This window comes from Pagrus major, chromosome 1 (assembly GCF_040436345.1).
Source record: "Pagrus major chromosome 1, Pma_NU_1.0".
Classification (NCBI taxonomy): Eukaryota; Metazoa; Chordata; class Actinopteri; order Spariformes; family Sparidae; genus Pagrus; species Pagrus major.
In genome coordinates this window covers 4,380,195-4,402,304 of record NC_133215.1, presented here as the reverse complement: position 1 = coordinate 4,402,304, position 22,110 = coordinate 4,380,195, and the positions used below count along the sequence as shown (strand labels likewise).

The following is a 22,110-nucleotide window of genomic DNA, read 5'->3' as shown; positions in this document are numbered from 1 at the left end:
ATAAAGTGCTACCGAGACTTGACAGAAACTACCTGGATGACGGCACCTGAAACTTGCCCAACACCTGCCACCTCAAGGAGCAGACACCACACAGAATGGAGCCCACAGCTGGAAACAAACCTCATAAATCAAACTGACCTCGGGGTCCATCGGGCAGCTGTTCTGGCCTCAGTGTTGTTGAAGTTGTGTCGAAGAGTTCCAGCTCAGAGTTCAGTCAGTCCATGCTGTTTGCTCTGCAGGCTGCGACTGAGGAGAGGCGCGTCGCTCAGGTGGACGAATACTTGACTCGAAGCAGACAAACAGGTTCCACTTTAAACGTCCCACCTCCATCAACTGTCAAGACATAAACACTCACACACGCAGTCACATCACACACCCTGCTGCAAACACACCCTGACTACCACACGCCCGCGGCTCATATGCATACAAACACAAACACACACCCCCAGAGGCAAGATCACATCTCGAGTCTCTGACGCGCTTCTCCTCAAACGTCAACGCATCTTTTCCCACATGAACACATATGCAGTGTAAATACACACACTCACTCATATATATATGTGTGTATATTAAACCCAGGATTAAACTCACTTTCAGGAACCGATACAGAGCATAAAAAACATAGACCAAACACTCCCCGAAACAACATGAGAAGTTTGTTAACATGAGAAAAATGCTGACCTGAGCCAAGGGAGCGGCAGGCGTTCACTGCGTGAGTCACTCTGATTACAGTCACCTGTTGGCCCCAGAGACTGCGGTCTGAGATCTGGGTGGAAAAGAAAAGACAGATTGAGTGGTATTCACACAGTCATTATGTAATTGTACCTGGAAGGCTGTGGCTCTGACGTTACATAAGAACAACTCTGTTCTCAGGCAAACCTGCAGAAATAAAACAACAACAAAGTTTATTACAAACAAATCGGACTTATTTATTAAAGCTCAATCCCTACAGTGCTTACAAAAGAAAAAAAAAAAAAGTTAACTGAAATAAATCCTTCCCAAAAGATTTGACATTTAGATGTAAATATTTTAAACATATCACCACATTGCATACAGATCAAGTCCAGTTCAGTGGCTCGGATGTTGTTTAATGCATGTAGCGATACTGTTGGTACATTCAAAGAAGGACACAATTTGATCTTTACATCAATATTTGAATTCAAATTTACATTACAGCTGCAACAATCAGTCGATCGAAACATCTATTTTGATAATCCATCAACTGTTTGCATCAATTTTCAAGCAAAAATACAAAATATTTGATGGTTTCAGGTTTGCAAACATGAGAATTTGTTTCTTTTCTTGATCTTAAGTCAAACTAAATGTAATATTTTGGGGGTGTCTTCATTTACAGTGAGTGGCATTTTCCCTTTTTCCTTAAGTTGTACCTGAACTAGAGCTGTCAGGACGACAGATTTCCACAACAGGATTATTGAGGTCAAAAGCATTCATGCATTCAACAATATTATTGTGATATCTATAGAAACTTTGGAGAGAAAAAATAATGTTATCAGTCAAATTTTTAGCTTTTACGGAATCAAAAAAACTCCCACACTGGTGAGCTAACTTGTGTCTCCTTTTCGAATATTTGAACAGTTGTTATATTAGAAAAATTCGAAGGGTTCATGCGACTATGATGTTGTCTGAAAAAATATCTTTATATCACTATATCAAACAGCAGATACTCTAATAATTGAATAATTGTCGAATGGTTCCTGGTGACTATCGACTAGCCTGTTGTGCTTGAAATGCACATCCCTACTTGTTACTGTCTTCTTCTTCTTCTTCTTCTCTTTTCTGTATTATGGTGGGTGGCGACCAACATTAAAAAGTACAATAAGAACTGCTAACTACTGCTAACTGTATTCTGTTTATACATCCATGATTGTAGCTACTATTAGCCTGCTAGCTTAGTTAGCTGTGCAGCTAGCCTGACTACTTGGGGACTGTTGGTGTTTACACATCTGGGGGAAAAGCGGTTTTCCAGGCCTGAGGCTAGCTGGTTAGCATGCTATGTGCAGTAGATATCTCTGCAAGACAATAAACAGAAGTCTTCTATTCTGTTGATCACTTTAGTTAATTTATGAATGTATGCTGAACTATATGCACATTATTATCATATGTGTATTATTAACATGATATCCATATTTCACTTTTAAGCTGGCAATAGACAAGTTTTCCGCTTAACATAGTATTATGAAGTAAATGTTGACTGCACAATGTAATAAATATAAAATAATGAAACCATCAGCGTTTAGATTGGTTCCCTTTAAACCTTGCTGACTGGCGATCCTTTTCTATCACTGACTAAATGATTGAATAAACTCAAGTTTTGTCCTTTTGTTTTTCTTATTGATGCCTCTGAGAAAACAGAAACAATCCATTTGTCTTCGCAACAGTGACGCCAACAATAATACAATCATACTTGGAAACGCTAGGGGGGGAAATTGTCAGTTGCCACTTTCAATATCATCATTATCATCTATACCGATCTATCACGATAAACCAGACCATTAATCGAGAAAATAAAAGCTCAATCGATGATAAACAAAATTATCAGTTGCAGCTCTAGTTCACATACTGTTTGTCCCTCAAACATCCAAATACAGCAAACAAGTTTGAAAAGATATGACACAAGTAAATAAAGTCATGACAGTTTGTAACGGATGAACAGAAAGTATAACCACAACCACATTTACAGAGAAGATCGATAATTCATTCTGAAAACATTCCCTCTGGTTATACAAAGTTCTTGTACTTTTTTTTTTTTTTTACAAAAACACACTCTTAGTAAAAAATATATTTTTGGTTTGATGAACAGAATAGGAAACAAAAAACAAAATGACAAAGACATAACCCAGGTTTAAAATTCAAAAGTCCCGGTCAAAACCTCTGACCTTGTGATCTTTTGCAATAATGTGCCAATGATGATGAACTTTATGAATGAAGCTCTGAACATTCATGAGAATATCATATTGATTAAAAAGAGAAAACTGTCATTAATTAGATAAAATAAAAATAAAGAAATATGAAGCAGAAGTACAGAAGTGTTCAGTGAAAATGCTTTCTGGTTTTTCTACTATCTTTTGATAAAAATGTTCCCGAGTGGAGAAAATTTAGGAGCACAGCTGAGCACAGGTCTTTTATGTTTCAAGAAACTATAAGGAAATTCTATGGTAATGCTAATGAATGCTAACAAAAAACTAACATTTCCTGAAAAAAGAACTTATGAAAAATAATTTATTAAGTGCCTACAGACAGACACAACTGGACAAAACTCAACTCAACACAAATGTAGAATCGTTCATCATCAGCATACAGTGTTTCAAAAAAATCCCCAGAGGAACTTACGTACAACAAAAACCGTAGGGGACCCAAACAACTTCCCTGAGGAACACCAAAAACATATTTTTGTCATAATTTATACAACCCCCTGTAAAATAAAGTTACACAGATAAATGATTAAACTTAGCGTTCTCTGTGCTGTGACTGACACGAAAATCTGACTCGTGATTTTCAGAATATTGCTTACTCGATGTTCCTCGGAGCTGAGGTGGCTCAAGCAGATCTAGGGTCAGGTAACTTACCCTAAATCCATTTTGTTCCAACATTTTAGACCTTCATATAAAACTCAATGTACATAAAAAAAAAAAAACAACTAACCATATAACTGTAAGTACAGGAAAACTATCTGATTATTGTAAAGTGACCAGAGAGTAATACTGCAAATGTGAAAAAGCGAGTACAAAGCATTGTGTGGCTCCAAAATGATTTCCACAGTCTAAGATTCAGTAGTGAGTGTGCATTTTATATTTCTTCCCTTTCACATTTCAAAGGAACAGTTTACTCAAAAATGTAAGTTCAGTCATCATCTCCTCCCTCCATGTTGATGAAAGTCAGGTGAAGTCTCGTAGTCCACAAAACATTTCTGGAGCTTCACAGCAAAACAATACATGATGTCAGGTGACGTTGTACTGGTTGAGTATACAACAGTATATAACAGCTTGTAGTAATAAATTAAAACAAATCTTAGCAGTAAAAACTGTTAATCTACCATTTTCAAATGTATTGCTTCATTGTTAAGAAAATACAATGAAACAGGGAAAAAAAAGTAATTTCAGGGAAATGTAGTTTTAACTCAACATTCATGAATTCAGGAACATTTTAATTAATGCTGCTTCAGCATTAAAATCACCTATTGAAAGAAACTAAATGCCAGAACGTCCAAACTGCTGGTTCAGATAAAGCACATTATCCTGGAGCTTCTCTGCTCGACAGAAGAAGAGCGTGTGTTTTCTGTGAAAGTGTTTTTCAGCAGCACGGTTCTGAAAAAGGCAGCGATTTCTCAGAATACAATATAAAAATAAATCTTTAGATTTCCTCCTTCGAGTGTCTTTTTGTTTTCGCCCTCTCACTCTCCTCTCGAACCGACCAGCCGGTGGAAGATGGACTGGTCAGTTTGGCAGAGAGCAGCCGGGGTGTCAAACTCCGCCACCTTCCCAGCATGCATCACCAGCACCCGGTCACAGTCCATGATGGTGTTGATCCTGACGACAAAACAAAGAATGAAGAATGAGTCAAGAGTTTAAATTAAAGGTTTCATTTCCACATTAGATGACGGTTTAGATGAAGACTAGAAAACAACAGCACGTCATTATGCAAAATCAGTCTGAAAATCTGACAGGATTGGAAACTGATTTTTTCAAAGATAATTCCAACAGGAGCTCTTTTACCTGTGTGCGATAGTGAGGACGGTCTTGTCATGAAACTTCTCTCTGATGGTTTGTTGCAGCAGTTTGTCCGTCTTCTGGTCCACGCTGGCTGTGGCTTCATCGATACACAGGAGCTACAGGACGGGAAAACAGTCTTATATTCCAGTGTTGTGTTCAGGGGCTGTGTTCATAAAGCTTCCTGGTAAGAGGTTTCTCCTTGTGATGAAACTCTTAGAATTATGATGTTTGTTAAGAATTTTTCCTTAAAATTAGGACTAATAAAAAAAAAAAAAAAAAAAAAGTTTTTTAAAAAATGTAAAAATCTTTTTGAAAAAAGTACAAATGTTTTTTTGAGAAAAAGTAAAATGTTTTTTAAAAAAACTGTAAAAATGTTTTTGAAAAACTGAAAAAAAAAAAAAACAACAACCTGTAAACATGTTAAACACAAATGTTAAAAAAAAATGAAATAAAAAACCTGTAAACATGTTTAAAAAAACCTAAAAATGTTTTGTTTTTGTTTTTTTAAAAACCACTAACTTAACTAAAAATAAACAAAAAATACAACAACAGTTTCTATTGCAGTCTTCCATCAACAGAATGATCATAGATCAATATCAGATAGATTAAGCAGGTCCATTAAAATCACCAGCATGGTGACGACATGTAGGCAAATAAATATCAACATGTAAAGAGGTTACTTTGCATGTAGGTCTGTTTTCAAACATTTTGTAGACTTCTTTCACTGAATGGCTTCAGTTTATCCAACACAGCTGTTCAACGTTGTTTACAGTCCATTATTTTTTATTTCTTTTGTTGTTCAGCCAATCACAACGTTGGAAAAAAATGTGCCACACCTAGCAACGTGCTCAACCACGCCTCCTCATTGAGATTAAAGTTTCTGTCCTTTCCTCGCTCAGAGTTGCTCAATAATGTTTCCTTTATCACTTTTTAGCTCGTTCTCTGAGAGGATTCTCAGAGTGTTTGTGAACAGGGGCCCTGAGCTCAGTGTTTCCATTAGAAACAGAGCAGGAATTACTGGGAGTGATGATAAGAGGGAGGCAGGCGAAGCGCTCTCTGACACAAAGAGCATTTCATATTTCAGTTCAGTGAAAATCAATAATAGCAGGGTTACTGCACTGGGTTAAACAGTCAATCAGAGTAAAGAAACAGTGTTTTGAAGTTTAAAAGTGTGCTGTGTGTGACCGTCAGTCTAAAAGGTTTTAAAAAGTTAAGTGTCATCAGGTTCTCATGGTGAGAACAAACAAACACAGTGTCATAAAAATAGAGCTGCTCATCAGGTAAAGGTGTGGCCGCACATTCAGTTACAATATTTAATAATAATTAACTGGCCTCAAACACCCGAGGGAATCACAGCATGTAATCCTGAGACACTGTTTGTTCATTTATCTCACCGATTTCAGCCTCACAGGTTAATCTCCACTCTTTTTTTACTGCTAATGCTAACCTTCACAGTAAAAGCATTTAACTGGTGCTGTTCACACTGACAGCTGCACAAAACAAGGCAAACAGTTTGAAGCTTCAAAACTTTATACATAATAAACTTTATTTAAACCCATTATTTATACAGATGACATCCTGCAACTCTTCATGGAGTGAACTAGCTCTGCTGTAGAGTGGAAAACTACTCTCACTGCATGAAATCAGATCGTGGTCAGCTCATGGCGGGATGGAAGGCAGTGGTTTGACTGTAAACAGAAACACTATTTGATTTTCTGTTGTATTTCTGACAAAGTAGTTGCTCGACGAGTGTTTGCTTTTGGATTTGTGCTTTTCAGAGCGCCCGTTTGATTTGTTTGAACTGCTGAGCTGCACCCAGGTGAGCTAAACGTTAGCAGCTGTGGAGTGCTGCGAGGAGCTCTGGCATTACAGACGTCGCCATCTTGTTTTTTTTGGAGCCAGAAGTGACCGTATGTGGACGAGAGGGTGGAACTGGGGAGAATATCCTGATTAGATCTGGTGTGGTAGCGACTTGTCAAAGAGCAAAGTCAATTTTACTCTAAACGGGACCATAATTTACAAAATGAACATCCAGGTGTGTTGAAGAAGACTTGAAACTAGAGACTGAGACCATAAACTCATTAGCAAACTGTTTTCTGAGGTAATAAGTCAAGTGGCTTATTGTCTTACAAGCTTACATACAATCTTTATGACACACTCCTACATTGGCTTCACTCTTCAGACCCAGCAGCTGCGTCCATATTAAATGCACTCAGGTGAGTTTCAGTATAATAACACAGCTGAGGTCTCACCTTGGCCTGGGTCAGCAGAGCTCTGGCCAGACACAGCAGCTGTCTCTGTCCCACGGAGAAGCATTTTCCTCTCTCACCAACCTCAGCGTCCAGACCACCTGACACACAAACACACGCAACACATCAGAGAGGTCGTCTGGATGTGATGTCATCATTTCTAATATGTGCTGATGCATCACTTTGAAAGTTTTTTGGATGAAACTGTGTGAAGTGACACTATTTCTCAGGAAAGCTGCAGAGGAAGCATGCTTCAGTTTCAATCCGAATGAAAACAAAGGAAAAATAAATCACTTTGAAGACGACACAGCTAACAGCTAACAGCTGCAGTGACAGAGATGTTGGGTTTATTTAATTTTTCAGAGATCCTTTATTGATTGATTGTTTGTGAAGAGGGTTTACTCTGGACAGATTTTGAGAAACCGAACTTTGAACAAATCTAATTTCTTCCTTTTGTGATTCATTGTTCAATCACTGAAGGTGGAATTTTTTTGTGAAAAGCCACCAGGATAAAGTCAAGCTGTTGTTATAAAATACCCCTAATTATAAAAAAGGGACTGATAGTTGTGTCAATCATGGATTTGGGGAATAATGACACCTCGAGTGCACAGTGAAACTAAATCCCATCACATTTATAGAGAGCTTCCTTTCAAACAGCCAAGATAAATAAAAACACATGAGAGAGAGGGGGAAGATGAAAAGTAGCTCATACCTTCACTGAGCTTATTTTTATGTACACTGACAACAGATGGGTGATTGGATATTAAACAATGTGGTAGATTTACTCGTTCAGATCACCTGATGTTTTAAATCAAACGTCCTGTTGCTGGTCACGTGACCAGACAGGAATGATGAAGGTGTAGTGAGTATTAAAACGCTCTGGTCAGGTGGCTGAAGTCAAAGCCGACACACCCTGGCTGAACAAGCATCTCTGTGTTCCTCATTATTTCACTGAGTCATCTCGTCTCCTCGTCTCGCTTCATTACAAACTTCCTCATAACGTTTTAATCTCCTCTGTGTCGGCATCTCACCCATCCTGTCGACCACAGAGCTGAGGTGGCACTGGTCCAGCACGTCCAGCAGCTGCTGGTCTGGGTTTCGTCCACATGGGTCCAGATTCTCCCTGATGGTCCCGCTGAACAGGAAGGGGTCCTGAGGAATAATAGCCAGACTCGACCTGCAGAGGGCGCCACCACAACACACAACAAGTGTCAACTCTGACCTGTTACCAACAGCTTTTATTATACTTTTTAAGTGTTGTCATGATATCACTCATACCTGAGCTGAGCCAGGCCCACGGTGCTGATGTCCAGCCCGTCCAGGAGAATCTGACCCTGGTTCAGCTCCACCATACGGAACAGGGCCAGGAACAGGGTGGACTTGCCGGAGCCCGTACGTCCCACGATGCCCACCTTCTCTCCAGGTCGCACCACCATGCTCACCCCGTCCAGAGCGTTAGGGAGACCGTCCCTGTAGGTCAAAACCACGGCACGAAACTCCAGCCAGCCCTGGTCGGGCCACGCCGGCGGCAGCTGGTGTTGAAAGCAGAGAGGAGGAAGTGAAAAAAGTGAAGGAACAACAATGACAAGACACATTTTAGTGCAATTGTTTAAAGGTTTTGTTTTTATATTAGTTTTTTTGCTGCAATACTTCCTCTTTTATTGAGATCATGAGTTAATTGTGTCTTCATCATGAGACAACAGCTGTTGTTTTCCAAGTTCACCACTAGATGCCACTAAATCCTAATAAATGGATCATTAAAGGGGGCAGCACATTGGTTGGATGAATAGGAGTTAATCCAATATAGTTAAAGTTGGTCTATGTGTGGACTAAGATCTCATCCCTGGACCAAGACCAGTTGGAAACCAGCGCTCTGTATTCACGTTCTCCACCACACCTGCTCTATAACTGCTGCTGTGTCGGTGTCAGCGCAGCAGCTGGTCTCACCTGTGTGTTCAGCTGCTGCGGCTCGATGGGAAGGCCGGTGGAGTACTCCTCAGTTCTCTCCACACTCACCAGCTGCATCTCAGTCTCGGTGAAGTTGGATATGAGGCCGGACAGCAGCATCGTGATGGACAGGGCGTAGGACAGCGACAGACCCACCAGACCTGACGAGGACCACAGCCAGCAACACACAGTAAGGAAAGAGACCGTCTCGTGTACTGGTGCACAGCCACCAAACTCAGCTGTGGACTCACCTGGATCGACAGAATTATACTGGTGTTGGACGACAGCAATCACCCCGAGGCCGGTCACCACAGAAACACCAATCAGCTGCAGCCGGATGTCCAACCACTGCGTGGCGGCGTTGCTAAGAAACAGGCAGCGTTGGTTCTGCTCCAGACGCCTGGCGTTCTCCTCCACAAACCTGGAACAACAAAACCTTTAGCCTGGTGTGAAGAGAAACACTCTGACTGACAGTGAAACGATGGTTAGAGCATCTGTAGTTTATATTCTGTATCGTTATTGTACATTTTCTCACCTGGCAGAGCTGCCGCTGGCCCGGATGGTTCCGAGCCCGGTCAGCGTCTCGGAGAAGTGCGAGTAGACGGGCGACAGAGTCAGGCTGTACAGGCGCTTCAGCTCCCGAGACGTGTGTCGGTAAAAGCGCTGCGTGCGGTAGTAGAACAGAGCCAGGGGCAGCAGCGGCACTAGGACCCAGGGGAGGCTGTAGCTTATTATCACCAGCATGCCCAGCAGGTTGAACGCGGTGGCGAGCAGGATGTTCAGGATGAACGGCAGCTTGTCGTCCACGTTGTACACGTCCGAAGAAAAGCGGTTGAGAACGCGACCCATCGGGGTGGTGTCGAAGAAGGTCATGGTGGCCTACAGGAGGATGGAGGCAGGAAGTGAAGAGGCAAGTTTCAAATTAAAATAGGGAGGTAAAGATGAAACAAAATGTCTTCTTAAAGCTGCTCTATCATTTATTTTTTTATATCTACAATTGATCACACGACTCTGCAATCCCCCTCAGTCACAGAGAGCTTTTTAGCATCTTTCAGCTCATTGTTTTGGTTTTACTGCCTGCAACTTAACTGAACTGGTCACTTCTCTCAGTGCCACAAGCATAAGCTTATATGCTACGAGAGGCTAAAAAGCTCCACAGAGCTTCAGAGATTAGACATCTGATTCATTTAAATGCAAACATATTATTTATTAGATCTTTAAAGGAATAGTTCAACTTTTTCTGATGAATTTTTTTTTGTTTTCTTGCCAAGAATTATTTGCTTTCAGCGATGAGATGGATCCTTTAGCTTAGCATTGAGACTGAAACAAGCAGAGACAGCGAGCTCGGCTCTGTGCAAAGGTTGAAAAGTTGTTTTCAAGCAAACAAGATGTCACATGTTGGATTTTATGTTGAGGTGGACTTTACTTTTAGACAGAGACAGTTTAGCCGTTTTCCCCTGTTTGCAGTCTGTCTACTAAGCTACGTTACCCAAAATATTCATCTTGTGTCTTAGTCAAGCAGTGTGAGCATCACATTTAAAGGTGTTTGAGGATAATTAACATCCTCTCATCAGTTAGTGTAGAGTTTCATCCTGGCAGCCGTTCAGTCAGCAGCCTGGTGCTCTAACCCTCATCTACTGCTGCCAAACATGACAAACACTCAATCTGCTCGACTCGGCTCGGCTCTCGCTGGCGGCCCGCGGAGAATGACAGTTGCTTGAGGGCACGAAGCTCAGATGACGCACCTTCAGGACCCGGTCCAGAAGCCTTTTGTGGATGAACGTGGCAGCACAGACGACTCCGTAGGCAAAGAGGAAGGCTCGCAGGGCGGTGAAGACGGTGTTGGCCACGGCAATGGAGGTGTACACTGTCAGGTAGAACTGGACGTCGGAGCTCATGTTCGAAGGGAAGGTTTGTACTGAAGAGGACGGAAAAGACCTGAAGTAGATGTGAATGTTTAGTTTATTGACCTGATTACTTCATTTATTATTAAAACAACAGGCTGACCTCAAAATACATAAAAACACCTACTTTTATTTTTCTATTCTTGCCTTTTTTTAGTTAATTTGTAAAAATTATCATAACTGTTAATTTTTTTTATCCCAAGTAAGTAAAAAATAGTAAGTAAATAAGTTTCTGAGGCCTATTTATTTAATTAAGTACTTGTTTATTTAAAATTGACTTGAATGTGCATCCAATTCCTTTGGTTTGGCAACTTGACTCCACAAAACCTAATTACTTTTTATTCAATTAAACAACTTACATTAACCCTCCAGGTGAGAAGAGCAGCAGGTGAGGCGAGCTGAAGGCAGCTGAGGTAGAACCATTCGTTCTCGAGGAACCGTTGTTTTTCAGCTCTGAGATCCAGTGAGAGAGCCACCAGTCAGAGACGTTCCTAGAGGCTGAAGCACAAAAACACCACAACGGCAGGAAAAGTGTTAATTTTTCTGCTTTGTTAGATGAAATACAGTGAAGTCTGGTGACAAATCTACAGTCTAAAGCCCCTCGAGGCTGCAGCGATCGCTTCCTGGTGATCCTGTAACATCTGTTTGCGTTTGATTGCTGATCACTTGGATCTACTTCTTCCTTGGAGACAAACCTTTGATATAAACAAAAAACAACGTCTTTCATATGAATGACTAGATTAAAGCAGTCGATCCAAACCTTGCATGAGGAGCAGAGACATCAGGATGGAAGCAGCCAGCACTCCGCCCACAGCAGCCCAGTAGGTCTGGTAAACTCTCCACGACAGTCCGCCCGCCTGCTTCTGCTCCGCCCCCGACTGGTCCGGGTCATCATCCACACACAGATCAGGAGGCAAACCTGGATCCTCTTCCTCCTGCTCGGCGCTGTCTGGTCAGAACCAAGAAGAGACATGAAGATAATGTTTTCAGCAAAGCTAGAGCAAACTACAGCTGAAAGACATCACTGGAGATTTGACCCAGAATAACAGAGCCAGCTGCAATAAGACAAGTGAAAAGAGTTGATTTTAATTACAAAGAGGACGTCAGTATGTTTCAGTTACTTATTCAAACATTAACATACATAATATGTTATAAGTCGAGGTGAACGTACCTTTCTCTTTCATGTTGTGGTCATTCTTTTGTTTTTTCGGCACTGCCTCGACCAGAGGAAGGATTTCTGCCGCTGTGCCTGTTTAACAGCAAAGAGACAGTGAAGGTATAAAAAAGGTCTTGTCTTCTAAAACGATTGTGTTTGCAGACTAAATACAGAATAATGTAATGTAATGGTTGAAATAACAGACATTAAGTCCTCTTTAATTCATGACAAACAATAAATAGTCAGTACTTCATATAATGACAACTACATGTGACGTTTCCACCTGTCTGATGCAGATTTTAGTTTCTACCTGTCCTGACGATCGTTCCGTTGTCCATGAGGACGACCAGGTCGGCTTTGTACACAAACTCTAAGCGGTGCGTGCAAAGGATTCTGGTCTTTCCCTTGAGGAGCTCTGTGATACATTTCTTCATGAGGTGTTCGGCCACGTCAGTATCGACCGCCGCCAACGGATCATCGAGGAGGTAGATGTCTTTATCCTGAGGCGGTGAGGTCAGGCAGAGAAATGAAAGCACACGAAACACCTGCTGGTTAAACTGTGTTTTTTCTGGTTCATACACATGTGTATCTAAGCTTCTACTACTTTTAAAGATTAACAAAACAGAAATAAATACATGTTAAAGTAAAATTCTGCAATGATCTTATCCTTTGTCAGCGTTTTCCTGCAGACTCTGTGCTATAAGCAGTTGGCAGGTTTGTGCAGAGGACTGACCATGTAAACAGCTCTGGCGAGGGCCAGTCGAGCCTTCTGTCCTCCGCTCAGAGTCACTCCGTTCTCTCCCACTTCTGTCTTGTCACCTTTCGGCAAAACCTGAAGACGCATTGAAGAAGGTTTAGTGTCCAACCCAAAGGATCTCTAACAGTCAGCGCTCACAGTGATATGTAGAGACACTTAAGGAAAGAAATACAAAGGCAGGAGAAGAAACAGACGTAAAAGAGGGTAGTGGTCATACGTTGAGGTCGTCTGAGAGAGCGCAGGCCTCGATCACAGCCTGATAGAAGGTGTGATCGTACGCTTTGCCAAACAGGATGTTGTCCCGTACTGATGCATGCTGGATCCACGGCTCCTGAGCAGCCAGACCGAAGCCGACCTCTCTGTCTGCAACATATACGACTCCACTCAGCCTGCACAGACAGGAGCAAAGACTGATTATTCAATCTCGTCTGAACACAACATCAAACACTGTGATCATTTCTTCTCTTCGACGACCTTGAAGTTGTATTATCTCCTCATCTAAAGTAGCTTGAAGGACAAAAATGGACGAAGATCAGCAGCTGAAATTCCCTGAACTTCTCCACAATGCAAACAAACCTAATATTTTAAGTTTCAGAGGTGGTTTACCTGCTGAGTTCTCCAGTAACAGCAGCCAGTAAGGAACTCTTCCCACAGCCGACCTTCCCCACCACAACGACCAGAGAGCCCTGAACCAGAACCAGAAGTCAACACTGTTACTGCTCGCTCCAACTTTAAGATGGAAAAAAAAGATCTTTAACTCAAACTTGACTTTTAACTTCACTCCTCTGCACTGGTTCAGCTAGAACTCTGTAAGTAAGTAAATCACAGATATGTTATGTGTTGACAGACGGCTCGTACCTTGGTGATGTGTAGATTGAGGCTGTGCAGCAGCAGACTCCCTTTAGCAGCTCCACGTTCAGTTTCCCCCTCTTTGGGACTGTCGGGCCCCTGCCAGGAAAATGTCCCCTGGTTCAACAGGACAGACGTCTGACTGTCTTCAGGAGACACTAAGACACATATGGAAGGTTTAATCGCAGTGGAAATAGATATTATTATATATATATTCACTTAGTTTTGTTGTAGAGGAATAAGAAGGATTTATTGATCGATTGCGCGGCTGCATGTTATGTTTCATCTCATTCACTCTCTGACTCTCTCCTGGAAGTTACAGCAACAGGCGATCAAATATAACGCACCGTTACCTTGAGCGCACTTTATGATGAAAGTACACAACTCAACAAAACATATAACAAAGGTCTAATCATTTTTAGACATTTTGATGCAGAATTCTTACATATTTTATCTTTAAATGATAACATTTAGAACAAGAGTTCTGTTTATGGTGACCCATATCTTTCTTACAAGTTGTGAATAAAATTAAACTGTGAAACTTCATGTTCACACAAATAGTTTTGTGGCTAGAGAGTTTATTTTAAACATTCAGAAAAATCTGCTCTTTCCTTGACAGAGTCGACCAAATGTGACCAGATAAAAACTGTCTGTGACCTGTTTTTAAACTCATCCACCTTCACACACAAACATCAAAGCAGCAGCCTACCCAGAGCGTAGTACGCCTGCAGGTCCTGGTTGGTCAGTTTGAAGAAGCGCTGGATTCGATCCAGAGAGACTTTGGCCTCCAGGATGCCGTTGAGCACCCAGGGGAAAGCGTTGAGTGGGACGACCAACATTCCCACCAGAGCCAGCGTGGTGAACACCTGCAGGGAAGAACATTTACTGCTGAGTCTGGACTTCATTGAGTCATCAAACATAAAAACAACCTGCAAAAAGAGGAAAAAAAACAGGCTGCAAGAACCCTTCCTTACATTCGATCACACACCGTGAAGAGCTGACAGTTTTAATTCAACACCACAGAATAAGGGGTTCAAATCCTCAACTGGAGATAGAATGGTACAGATTATTACTAAGCTTTTATTTTGAAAAACTCATTCACTCCTGCTCATCATCGAGGTAAAAACTTGAAGAAGCTGCATATAAAACAGTGTTAGCTCTTTTTTCTCATGTGAAAAGAGTTTTTAAGCCTTAAAGCTGCTGTTATAAACAAAACGCTCCCTCAAATCTCCACACTTCCTCGCAGCTCCGTTCACATCAACACACAATAAAGTTACATCTCAAAGCGTCGAGAAAAGCTTCCCCACCTTGGCTGCAGTCAGCTGGTGTCCCAGCAGCACGTAGGTGACGAAGGTGAGGATGGAGATGACCACGGGCAGAGCGGCCCAGGTGTAAACACACAAGGCGTCCAGGTACTTGATGGCTTTGAGGTGGGACAGCTCTTGTTTACGACTGTCAGTGACCTTCTGAGTGAAATGAGGCTCCCAGTTGTAGAACTTGATGACCCGAATGCCGAAGAGGATCTCGGTCATTAACTGGGAGAGAAAAGTAAGAAACTCAACGTTTTTCTTGGGCTAATACAGCATGAACAAGGAATAAGTGGAACTCTTTTACATTAATATTTATTTTAGGATGTCACGGTACGCCGATATTGACGATAACCGTAATATTTATAAAGTTCTCACCTTAACACGGTCGTCCTTGCACCTGAGCATGCCTTTGCTGTTGCTAAGGATACGGATAGCGAGGAACCTGTTGAACGGCAGCAGCAGCAGCGCCACACCCAGCCCTCCGAGGAAGGCCACACCCACCTGCAGGTACAGCAAGTAGAGGGTGATACAAAACTGGAAGGGCATGCTCCACAGCTCGTGGAAGCTCCTGAAGAAGTTGACCACGCGGTCGGAGTCTGTGGTCATTAAGTTCACCAGCTCTCCCAGAGTGAAGCTGGCCAGGCTGCTGCCGCTGACCTGCAGGGCTTTGCTGTAAATGGACGACACGAGAGCTGCACGTGCCGCCAACGCCACCTTGGAGACCTCGAAGACGAAGATGTTTTGGAGGACGGAGGTGAGAAGAGAGGTGGCAAAGAGCCCCAGAGCGCAGTAGGCACCCGTGCTGACAGGAGCTCCCTCGTCCTCCATGAAGTTCACCAGACTGCTGAGGAGGAGGGGACCTGCGAAGCTCAACACATTCACCAACACCTTCAGCACACCAAGGATGTAAAAACGCAACCCAAACGCCTTGTGCAGCACCCTCAGCAGTCCTACATCACCCTCCAGCTCCAGTGGTTCCTCCTGGTGGTGCGAACTCCAGGTGCCACCCAGGAGGTTTCTGCTGACCGGACTGGGCCACTGATCCTGCCCGTCACTGACTGCAACCCCTCGTCGGCAGGCTTCCCAGCACTGGTTGAAGTATCGACAAACCACATTAGTCCGAAGTTTCCGAGGGAGGTGATAAAGATCAGCTGGTCTGTCCAGCTCCCCTCGCTGCCCTCGTCTGAAGAGAGGATTCAGCCACAGGTAGAAGAGCCGCGAGACACAGCTGCTCCCGTCCTCAGCCACCATCTCCCCTGTATCCGGCTCGGTGATCTCTGAGATGAGAGGGGATCCATCCACCGCATTGATGTACAAAGTATATCCAGCATCACTGATGCAGGGGAATGCAAACGCCAGAAGATAAACCAGGAGAGGGACTGTTCTGGCTGAGGCGAGCACAAAACGTGCCACTTTCAGAGGTTGTGTGAGGTGTAAATACTCCTGACTGTCACAGTAAATCATCAAGGTGATGACCACATTTGGGACGGACAGAAGGACCAGCAGCAGCAGCAGCGGAGGTCCTCTGGTTCTCCTGAAAGCAGTCCTCTGGAGCACCGTGATGGCACTGAAGTGGACCAGCCAGGCCAGGATGGCACAGCCGTCAGCGAAGACGTCCAGGTACACGTCCGCCTGCTGGAGGAGACTCACCACGATGACATCCGCTGTGAAGAGCAGCGCAGCCAGCAGAGCCGACACCAACCTGAGCCTCCAGCCAAAGGGAGGAGACGTCTGGAAGATGCTGCATCTACGAAGCAGAAACATTATTACAGAGGTAGAGATTTCATGCATGTATAAACTGTCTGTACAGACCAACGTGTGAATGGGATCGCTACGTTTTTCCTGACATGTGTGACCCACCTGGCCATGCCGAGGTAGCAGGCACTGAAAATGGCCATCCCTGCATGAGGCAGGGCCCCCAGGACGAGCTGGTTGAAACAGGGGCTGATGTGTCCATCCTGCCACACGGGGAAAGGATCCTGCTCGTCTGTGTGACAGAGGCCTGCGACCAGCTCGGCCGGCCCAAAGTACCTCATCACTCCTCCTGTTTGACTGCTGTCATTCTGGAAAATACCTGAAGAGCAGGTCAGGGATGAGAGGACTGTTAGAGAGATGAGAGTTATTCTTCTAGCTGCAGAATTTACAAGAAGGCCAAAATAATCCAAGCTAAAGGAGCCTGAAGGCATCACTTGTGACAGTGAAGTAAACACAAGGAAAACAAGACAAGAAAGTATGATATCTCATATCTTTTATACTTCAGGTTGTCGCCGGCATGTCTTACTAGTTTTCCACCATAAATGTGTTTTAGCACTTACCTGTGACCACTGAGAACCAGATATCAGGGAGGTTTCCTGACCGTAAGTAACCTGCTGAGTTCACTCATGTAAACAAACGAGGCTAGCTAACTAGCATAGCTAACAAAATATTAACCTGTCCGGCTTGTTCGCACGGCACTGCCATGCTAACACACTTAGCATGTAAATAAAACACCGACGAGACAATCTTGTGCTTTAAATAACTCAACAACACCACTAATGTCACGGAATCAAGATAAGAAACCTTCAAATATTACCGGCTGTCATCCAGCTACCAGGAAAAGCCCCTGTCGACTTCTGATGACGCAAGCAAGCCACGAGCTTTTCAAAATAAATGTCCCATGTAGAAATATTTAATGTATTTATTCTAACTTGAACTTTTGAACTCATTTTGATTGATTTATGAGTAGATTTCTAATATGAGTGTGATAACAGTTATCTAAGAATGGACTGGAACATACTTAAAGTAGAAAAAAGTACATTTTTAGTACAAAAAGTTGTACATAAACATATTTAAGTGCATCTTAATGATGTCTCAATACAGTCAAGTACACTTTAAAGTATGTCTTTAGTAGCACTAATGATGTTTTAGTAGCCACAGGTGGAAGTAACTAATTACAACCACTCAAATTAATTACTGTAATTAAGTCATTTCCTGGGTATTTTTCAAGTCTGTAATTTTTACTACTACTACTACACAATCTAATTATTTACTTTTATGAGCATAATTGAGTACAATTTAAATATCTGGACCTTTCATCTTCATTTTTGTAGGCAACAAGGCCATTCAATTGGGGGTATTAGTACTTTTAAGCTAGTCAACTTTCAATTTCATTGTTCATTAGCTTAATATTTCTATTTGATCTTAATGTTAGATATTGGATGCCTGTCTCCGTCTTGATGAAGGTTAATGGACTGTTTAAACAGCAAGGATCATAATGGAAGTAGGTCCAGGACTTTGAAACGTCTGGTATGTTAAAATTTAACAATTATGTATTATTATCTACAATTGACCCCAAGATGAAAGTAGAAAAAAAAACATAAAGGCGGCAGCAGCGAGCAGTTTAAGTTCTTTATTGTGGGGGGGTTGTAGAAAAGGAGCAAACCTCATGTTTTAGCACCTTCATACAAATTAAAAAATAAATTGCTGGTTCTCTGGGTTCTCCTGATAAACACAACAACTGGCTGCAGAACATTATGTGACATATCGGCTTGGAGAAGGAGAAGCATCTAATTCACGGAAACCAAGCAATAGAAATGTCTTAATTTGGAAAAATCTCATTATATTTTTTAATTACAATCGAGATTAAATTTACAAATTGTTGGAACCTGGGACTTTAAATCAGTGCACATTACATTAGCATGTAACATAAGTTAAAAACACAAAAAAAGGAATTTTACAAATGTTGTTACCTGGAATTAGACAGAAAAAAAAAAAAAAACATCTTTAAATACTGGGTGCAGCTGTCTAAGGCATCTTTAATTCAATAGAAAAAAGATCTAGAAGTCTTATACAAAGCAGGAATGAAGCTATACAATGTCACATTATATTTTATTCCTTACACGCTGTACAAAGTCCACTTCCTTCAAGGCTGGCCGCGCCAACCGCAACACTAGGCAGCTTAACTTTTGTTCTCTAATATCCTACATTTACTGTGTCTACCAGACACACACTGTATTTACATATTCAGACATGAAATACAAACATAAATATGAGCAGGCTCCGTCTATCCGTCCCAATGGCATCGCATGTCTTCAGACACATTCTTGAAAAAATACACCAAATATTGGCCACCTAAGCTTTACGTCATCTGTTGCCCCCGTGTGAAGCACTTTGAGGAAAACTGTTTCAAAGTGCTTTAAAAAATAAATCTGACTTTGGCTTTTTTTGGTCAAAGAAGTTGTTGTTACATATTTTTTTTTTAGCGAGGCAGCACCATCCATTAAAACATGTATGTCACAGTATTGAACACACCACAGTGAAAACTTTAACATACACGCTCGTCTGATGGCAACGCGCTAATCTGACCAAAGAAGCCCATTTGACAATAAGTCGGTGTATTTCTATTAAATGAAAGGAACTCCCATACAGGTCGGACTTCAAACTGACCGATGACCTGTTAGCGAAACATCAGTACATCTTCAATATATCAAAAACAAAACGATATGAGCAACAGTATGTTTCCTGTAAAGCAAAAGATATTAACTTGTGTGAATACTGTACAGTAGGCCTAATGCTGGTTACCTGTATATCAACAAAAAACAACTTCTCAAGTGTTAATTCAGAATTAAAGCTATCACATAGCTGGAAAAAACTCATGTACAAAGTAACTGATCAAAGGCCTGAGAAAGTTTTTTGTTTTTGTTTCTATCTCGAGATGTGATTGTCAAGCCAGGCCAAAAATAATTGGAAAAACTGATCATATATATATATACAGCAATGCATAGGCTACAAATCATCAAATCAAAAGTATACTGTAAGTAAAGCAGAATAGCAGAGTTACCCCAGAATTCAGTTATTAATTATTAGTACACAAAGTTTAAGTAGGGCTGGGTATCGTCAGGTAAATGTACCACTTACTTTAAGAAGTATAAAGATGTTTTTCTAAAGTATATACGCCATAATGAAAACTCAGGTAAAAAGAAAAAACTTTTTTCAGTTAACGAAATAAGTTTTAGGTTGATGTTAGAAACATAAATTCATTAAAGAAAAGAAAAATTGTCTAAAACTAGAAAATCTAAAACTCAGAAAAAAAGTATGAATCCGGCCAAAACATTCAGCTCCGACTCTCAGTACTCGACAGCTTCCATACTCACTGCTAAGGACACATTTCAGTACCAGTCAGGACCCAAAACAAAAGTATTAAGGTTCGATACCCAGCCCCGAGACGTTAGCGTACCTGTCGTGGCATCCGGGAGGGATAACCAGCTGGTTTGGTTCTCAGAGGGGCGACTCACTCCCTCTCATCACTAATATCTCACTGAATTAAATCCTTTCAGACCTCTTTGACCTTATTTCTCCAACTTTTTAAAACACATGGATCTGTTTCAGGGTCATCCAAAAAAAAAAATCAGCTCAGCCATGTTTGACACCACAGGAAATGAAGAAGGTTGAAAGTTTTTGCTTGTTCTCTCAGGATCGAACATTGTAAAGGCAGTACACGTCCTTAAACACCAGCCGAACTACACTGCTTGAACATTTTACTCAGAACTGCTGATCCTCACATTTTTATTTCCTACGTTACATAACAGTATTTCCTCCACTTTTTTAATGAACATTTCAGAAGTATTTCAGTGGAGATGTAACTATCAACTTCCTCCCTGCAGCTGATAGATTTGATCCTGCTTCGCCTTGTCTCACATTTGGTGTTACACAAGGTTCAATCCTCGGTTCTCTATTATTCTCCCATTACATTATGTCTAATCTGTTATTTTGTAAAGTATGAGCAGAGGTTCAGATCCAGCCAGCGACCTTTGTTGCATGTAACAGAGAGCAGGAATAATAAATCTGAAGTTAGCATCGCCCCGGTTCCCTCGACAAAAAGTAGCTCTGTGGCAAACACAAGCTGATGATACTAAAATCAGCAAGATAATCTTCACAAATGAACATCAGTTAATGATTTTAGAGGCGTAAATGAAACCAAAGTAAAAAGCTAATGTTAGACTATAAATTAACTACGCTGTGGTCGCATGAGTTCAACGTCACCACCACCGATCTTCATCAGCGTTAGTTTTTTTGTCTGACTGCAGATAAAATACATTAATTTGAAAATGCGATACAACACTCTCCCTCTCTCTGTCTGTCTGTCTGTCTGTGGTCTCACTCAACGTCCCACCCACAACACTATCTGATCAATGAAATAGCCGCTCAACACTGAATAATCTGAACATGCCAAGTAACTGTTAACTAAGGTTATCAAATAAAGTTAGTGGAGTGTAAAGCAGCAGAAAATGGAAAAAACTCAAGTACAGTATTTGAGTAAATTGTAGTTCCAGTTATTGGTATAAATTTGGATTCCTAATAATCGATATCGCTCTGAAGAAAACATATCAATCAATCTACAAGTTGTAAAGTTAGAGTTAGATGGGTTTTTAACTCAAGTCTGGCTGTAGAGCGAGTAGACAAGTCCCTTCAACTCCCCCCGACAACCTCTGTAGTCTCATTTAGACAACCGCTAAACGTTTTTAACACGTAAAAGCTTCAAAATGCAAATTTTGTATTTCTAGTTGTAGAACAAAACATGTAAATCTCTTGAGCTTGTGTTAACCACAGACCGTTTTTCAGGCATTTTAATCAAATGCCCGTTCAAAAAAATCAAGACGAGGGAAGTGGAAGAAAAACGTATTTCCTGGTTTTAGGCTTTGCTGCATTTCTCTATACCGCTCTCTCTCCTGTGTTTCCTGTCTCCTTCTGCACTGTCGCTGCCCGATACAAAATAAAAGTAAAAAATGCCAAACAAAGGAGTCTTTTGTGACGACTGAAATTTGGCGTTCATCTCGTTGCGTTCAGACAACTATATGCAGCTTTTCCACCAAGACGACTCAAATTTCATCTGCTCTTCACTCTCTGCCCGTTTTGTTTGGAAATTTTAATGACAACTTTTAAGGCACAGTGACTTCTGGCCCTCCCTCCAGGGCTCAGCACAGCCTGAAGTGCTGCTGTTTTGTTCTGCGGTCTTGGCAGCCGAGTGACTTTTGCCGTCAGAGATGCCAGGCCTTGGATCGCTCTGCTGGAAGAGCTCAAGCCAAGTCTGATCAGTACCCTCAAAACCAACGTGTGCACATGATAAAATACTCTTCTAACATCCTCCTAGGCCGGTTTTTTAATTCTGAGTCTCATTGAGTCTTTTTCTAACATGCCTATTTTGTAAATCAACTTGTAACAATCGTATG

The 22,110-nt window shown here is 41.7% G+C and overlaps 1 protein-coding gene across 1 annotated transcript; it reads right to left on the bottom strand.

The window, feature by feature from the left end:
* Positions 1–1,067: 1,067 nt before the first annotated feature.
* On the bottom strand, positions 1,068–17,499 carry abcc10 (ATP-binding cassette, sub-family C (CFTR/MRP), member 10). Its single transcript, XM_073462849.1, has 22 exons — positions 17,475–17,499; positions 16,763–16,976; positions 15,278–16,649; positions 14,900–15,127; positions 14,302–14,458; positions 13,602–13,750; positions 13,350–13,429; positions 12,961–13,132; positions 12,720–12,818; positions 12,297–12,486; positions 12,002–12,079; positions 11,591–11,779; positions 11,190–11,328; positions 10,672–10,864; positions 9,462–9,805; positions 9,178–9,347; positions 8,927–9,087; positions 8,258–8,511; positions 8,011–8,156; positions 6,983–7,080; positions 4,734–4,846; positions 1,068–4,547 (listed from the first exon to the last, which is right to left on the bottom strand). Exons 1-22 carry the CDS (start codon positions 17,482–17,484, stop codon positions 4,412–4,414), a joined length of 4,692 nt encoding a protein of 1,563 aa, XP_073318950.1. The 5' UTR covers positions 17,485–17,499; the 3' UTR covers positions 1,068–4,411.
* Positions 17,500–22,110: the final 4,611 nt, after the last annotated feature.

Bases quoted from the DNA above. Each gene is read 5' to 3' on its own strand.
- abcc10 (XM_073462849.1), bottom strand. The intron at 16,650-16,762 runs GTGGGTCACACA...TCTGCTTCGTAG, and splicing joins TGCTACCTCGGCATGGCCAG to ATGCAGCATCTTCCAGACGT. The intron at 8,512-8,926 runs GTGAGACCAGCT...TTTCAACACCAG, and splicing joins CGCAGCAGCTGAACACACAG to CTGCCGCCGGCGTGGCCCGA.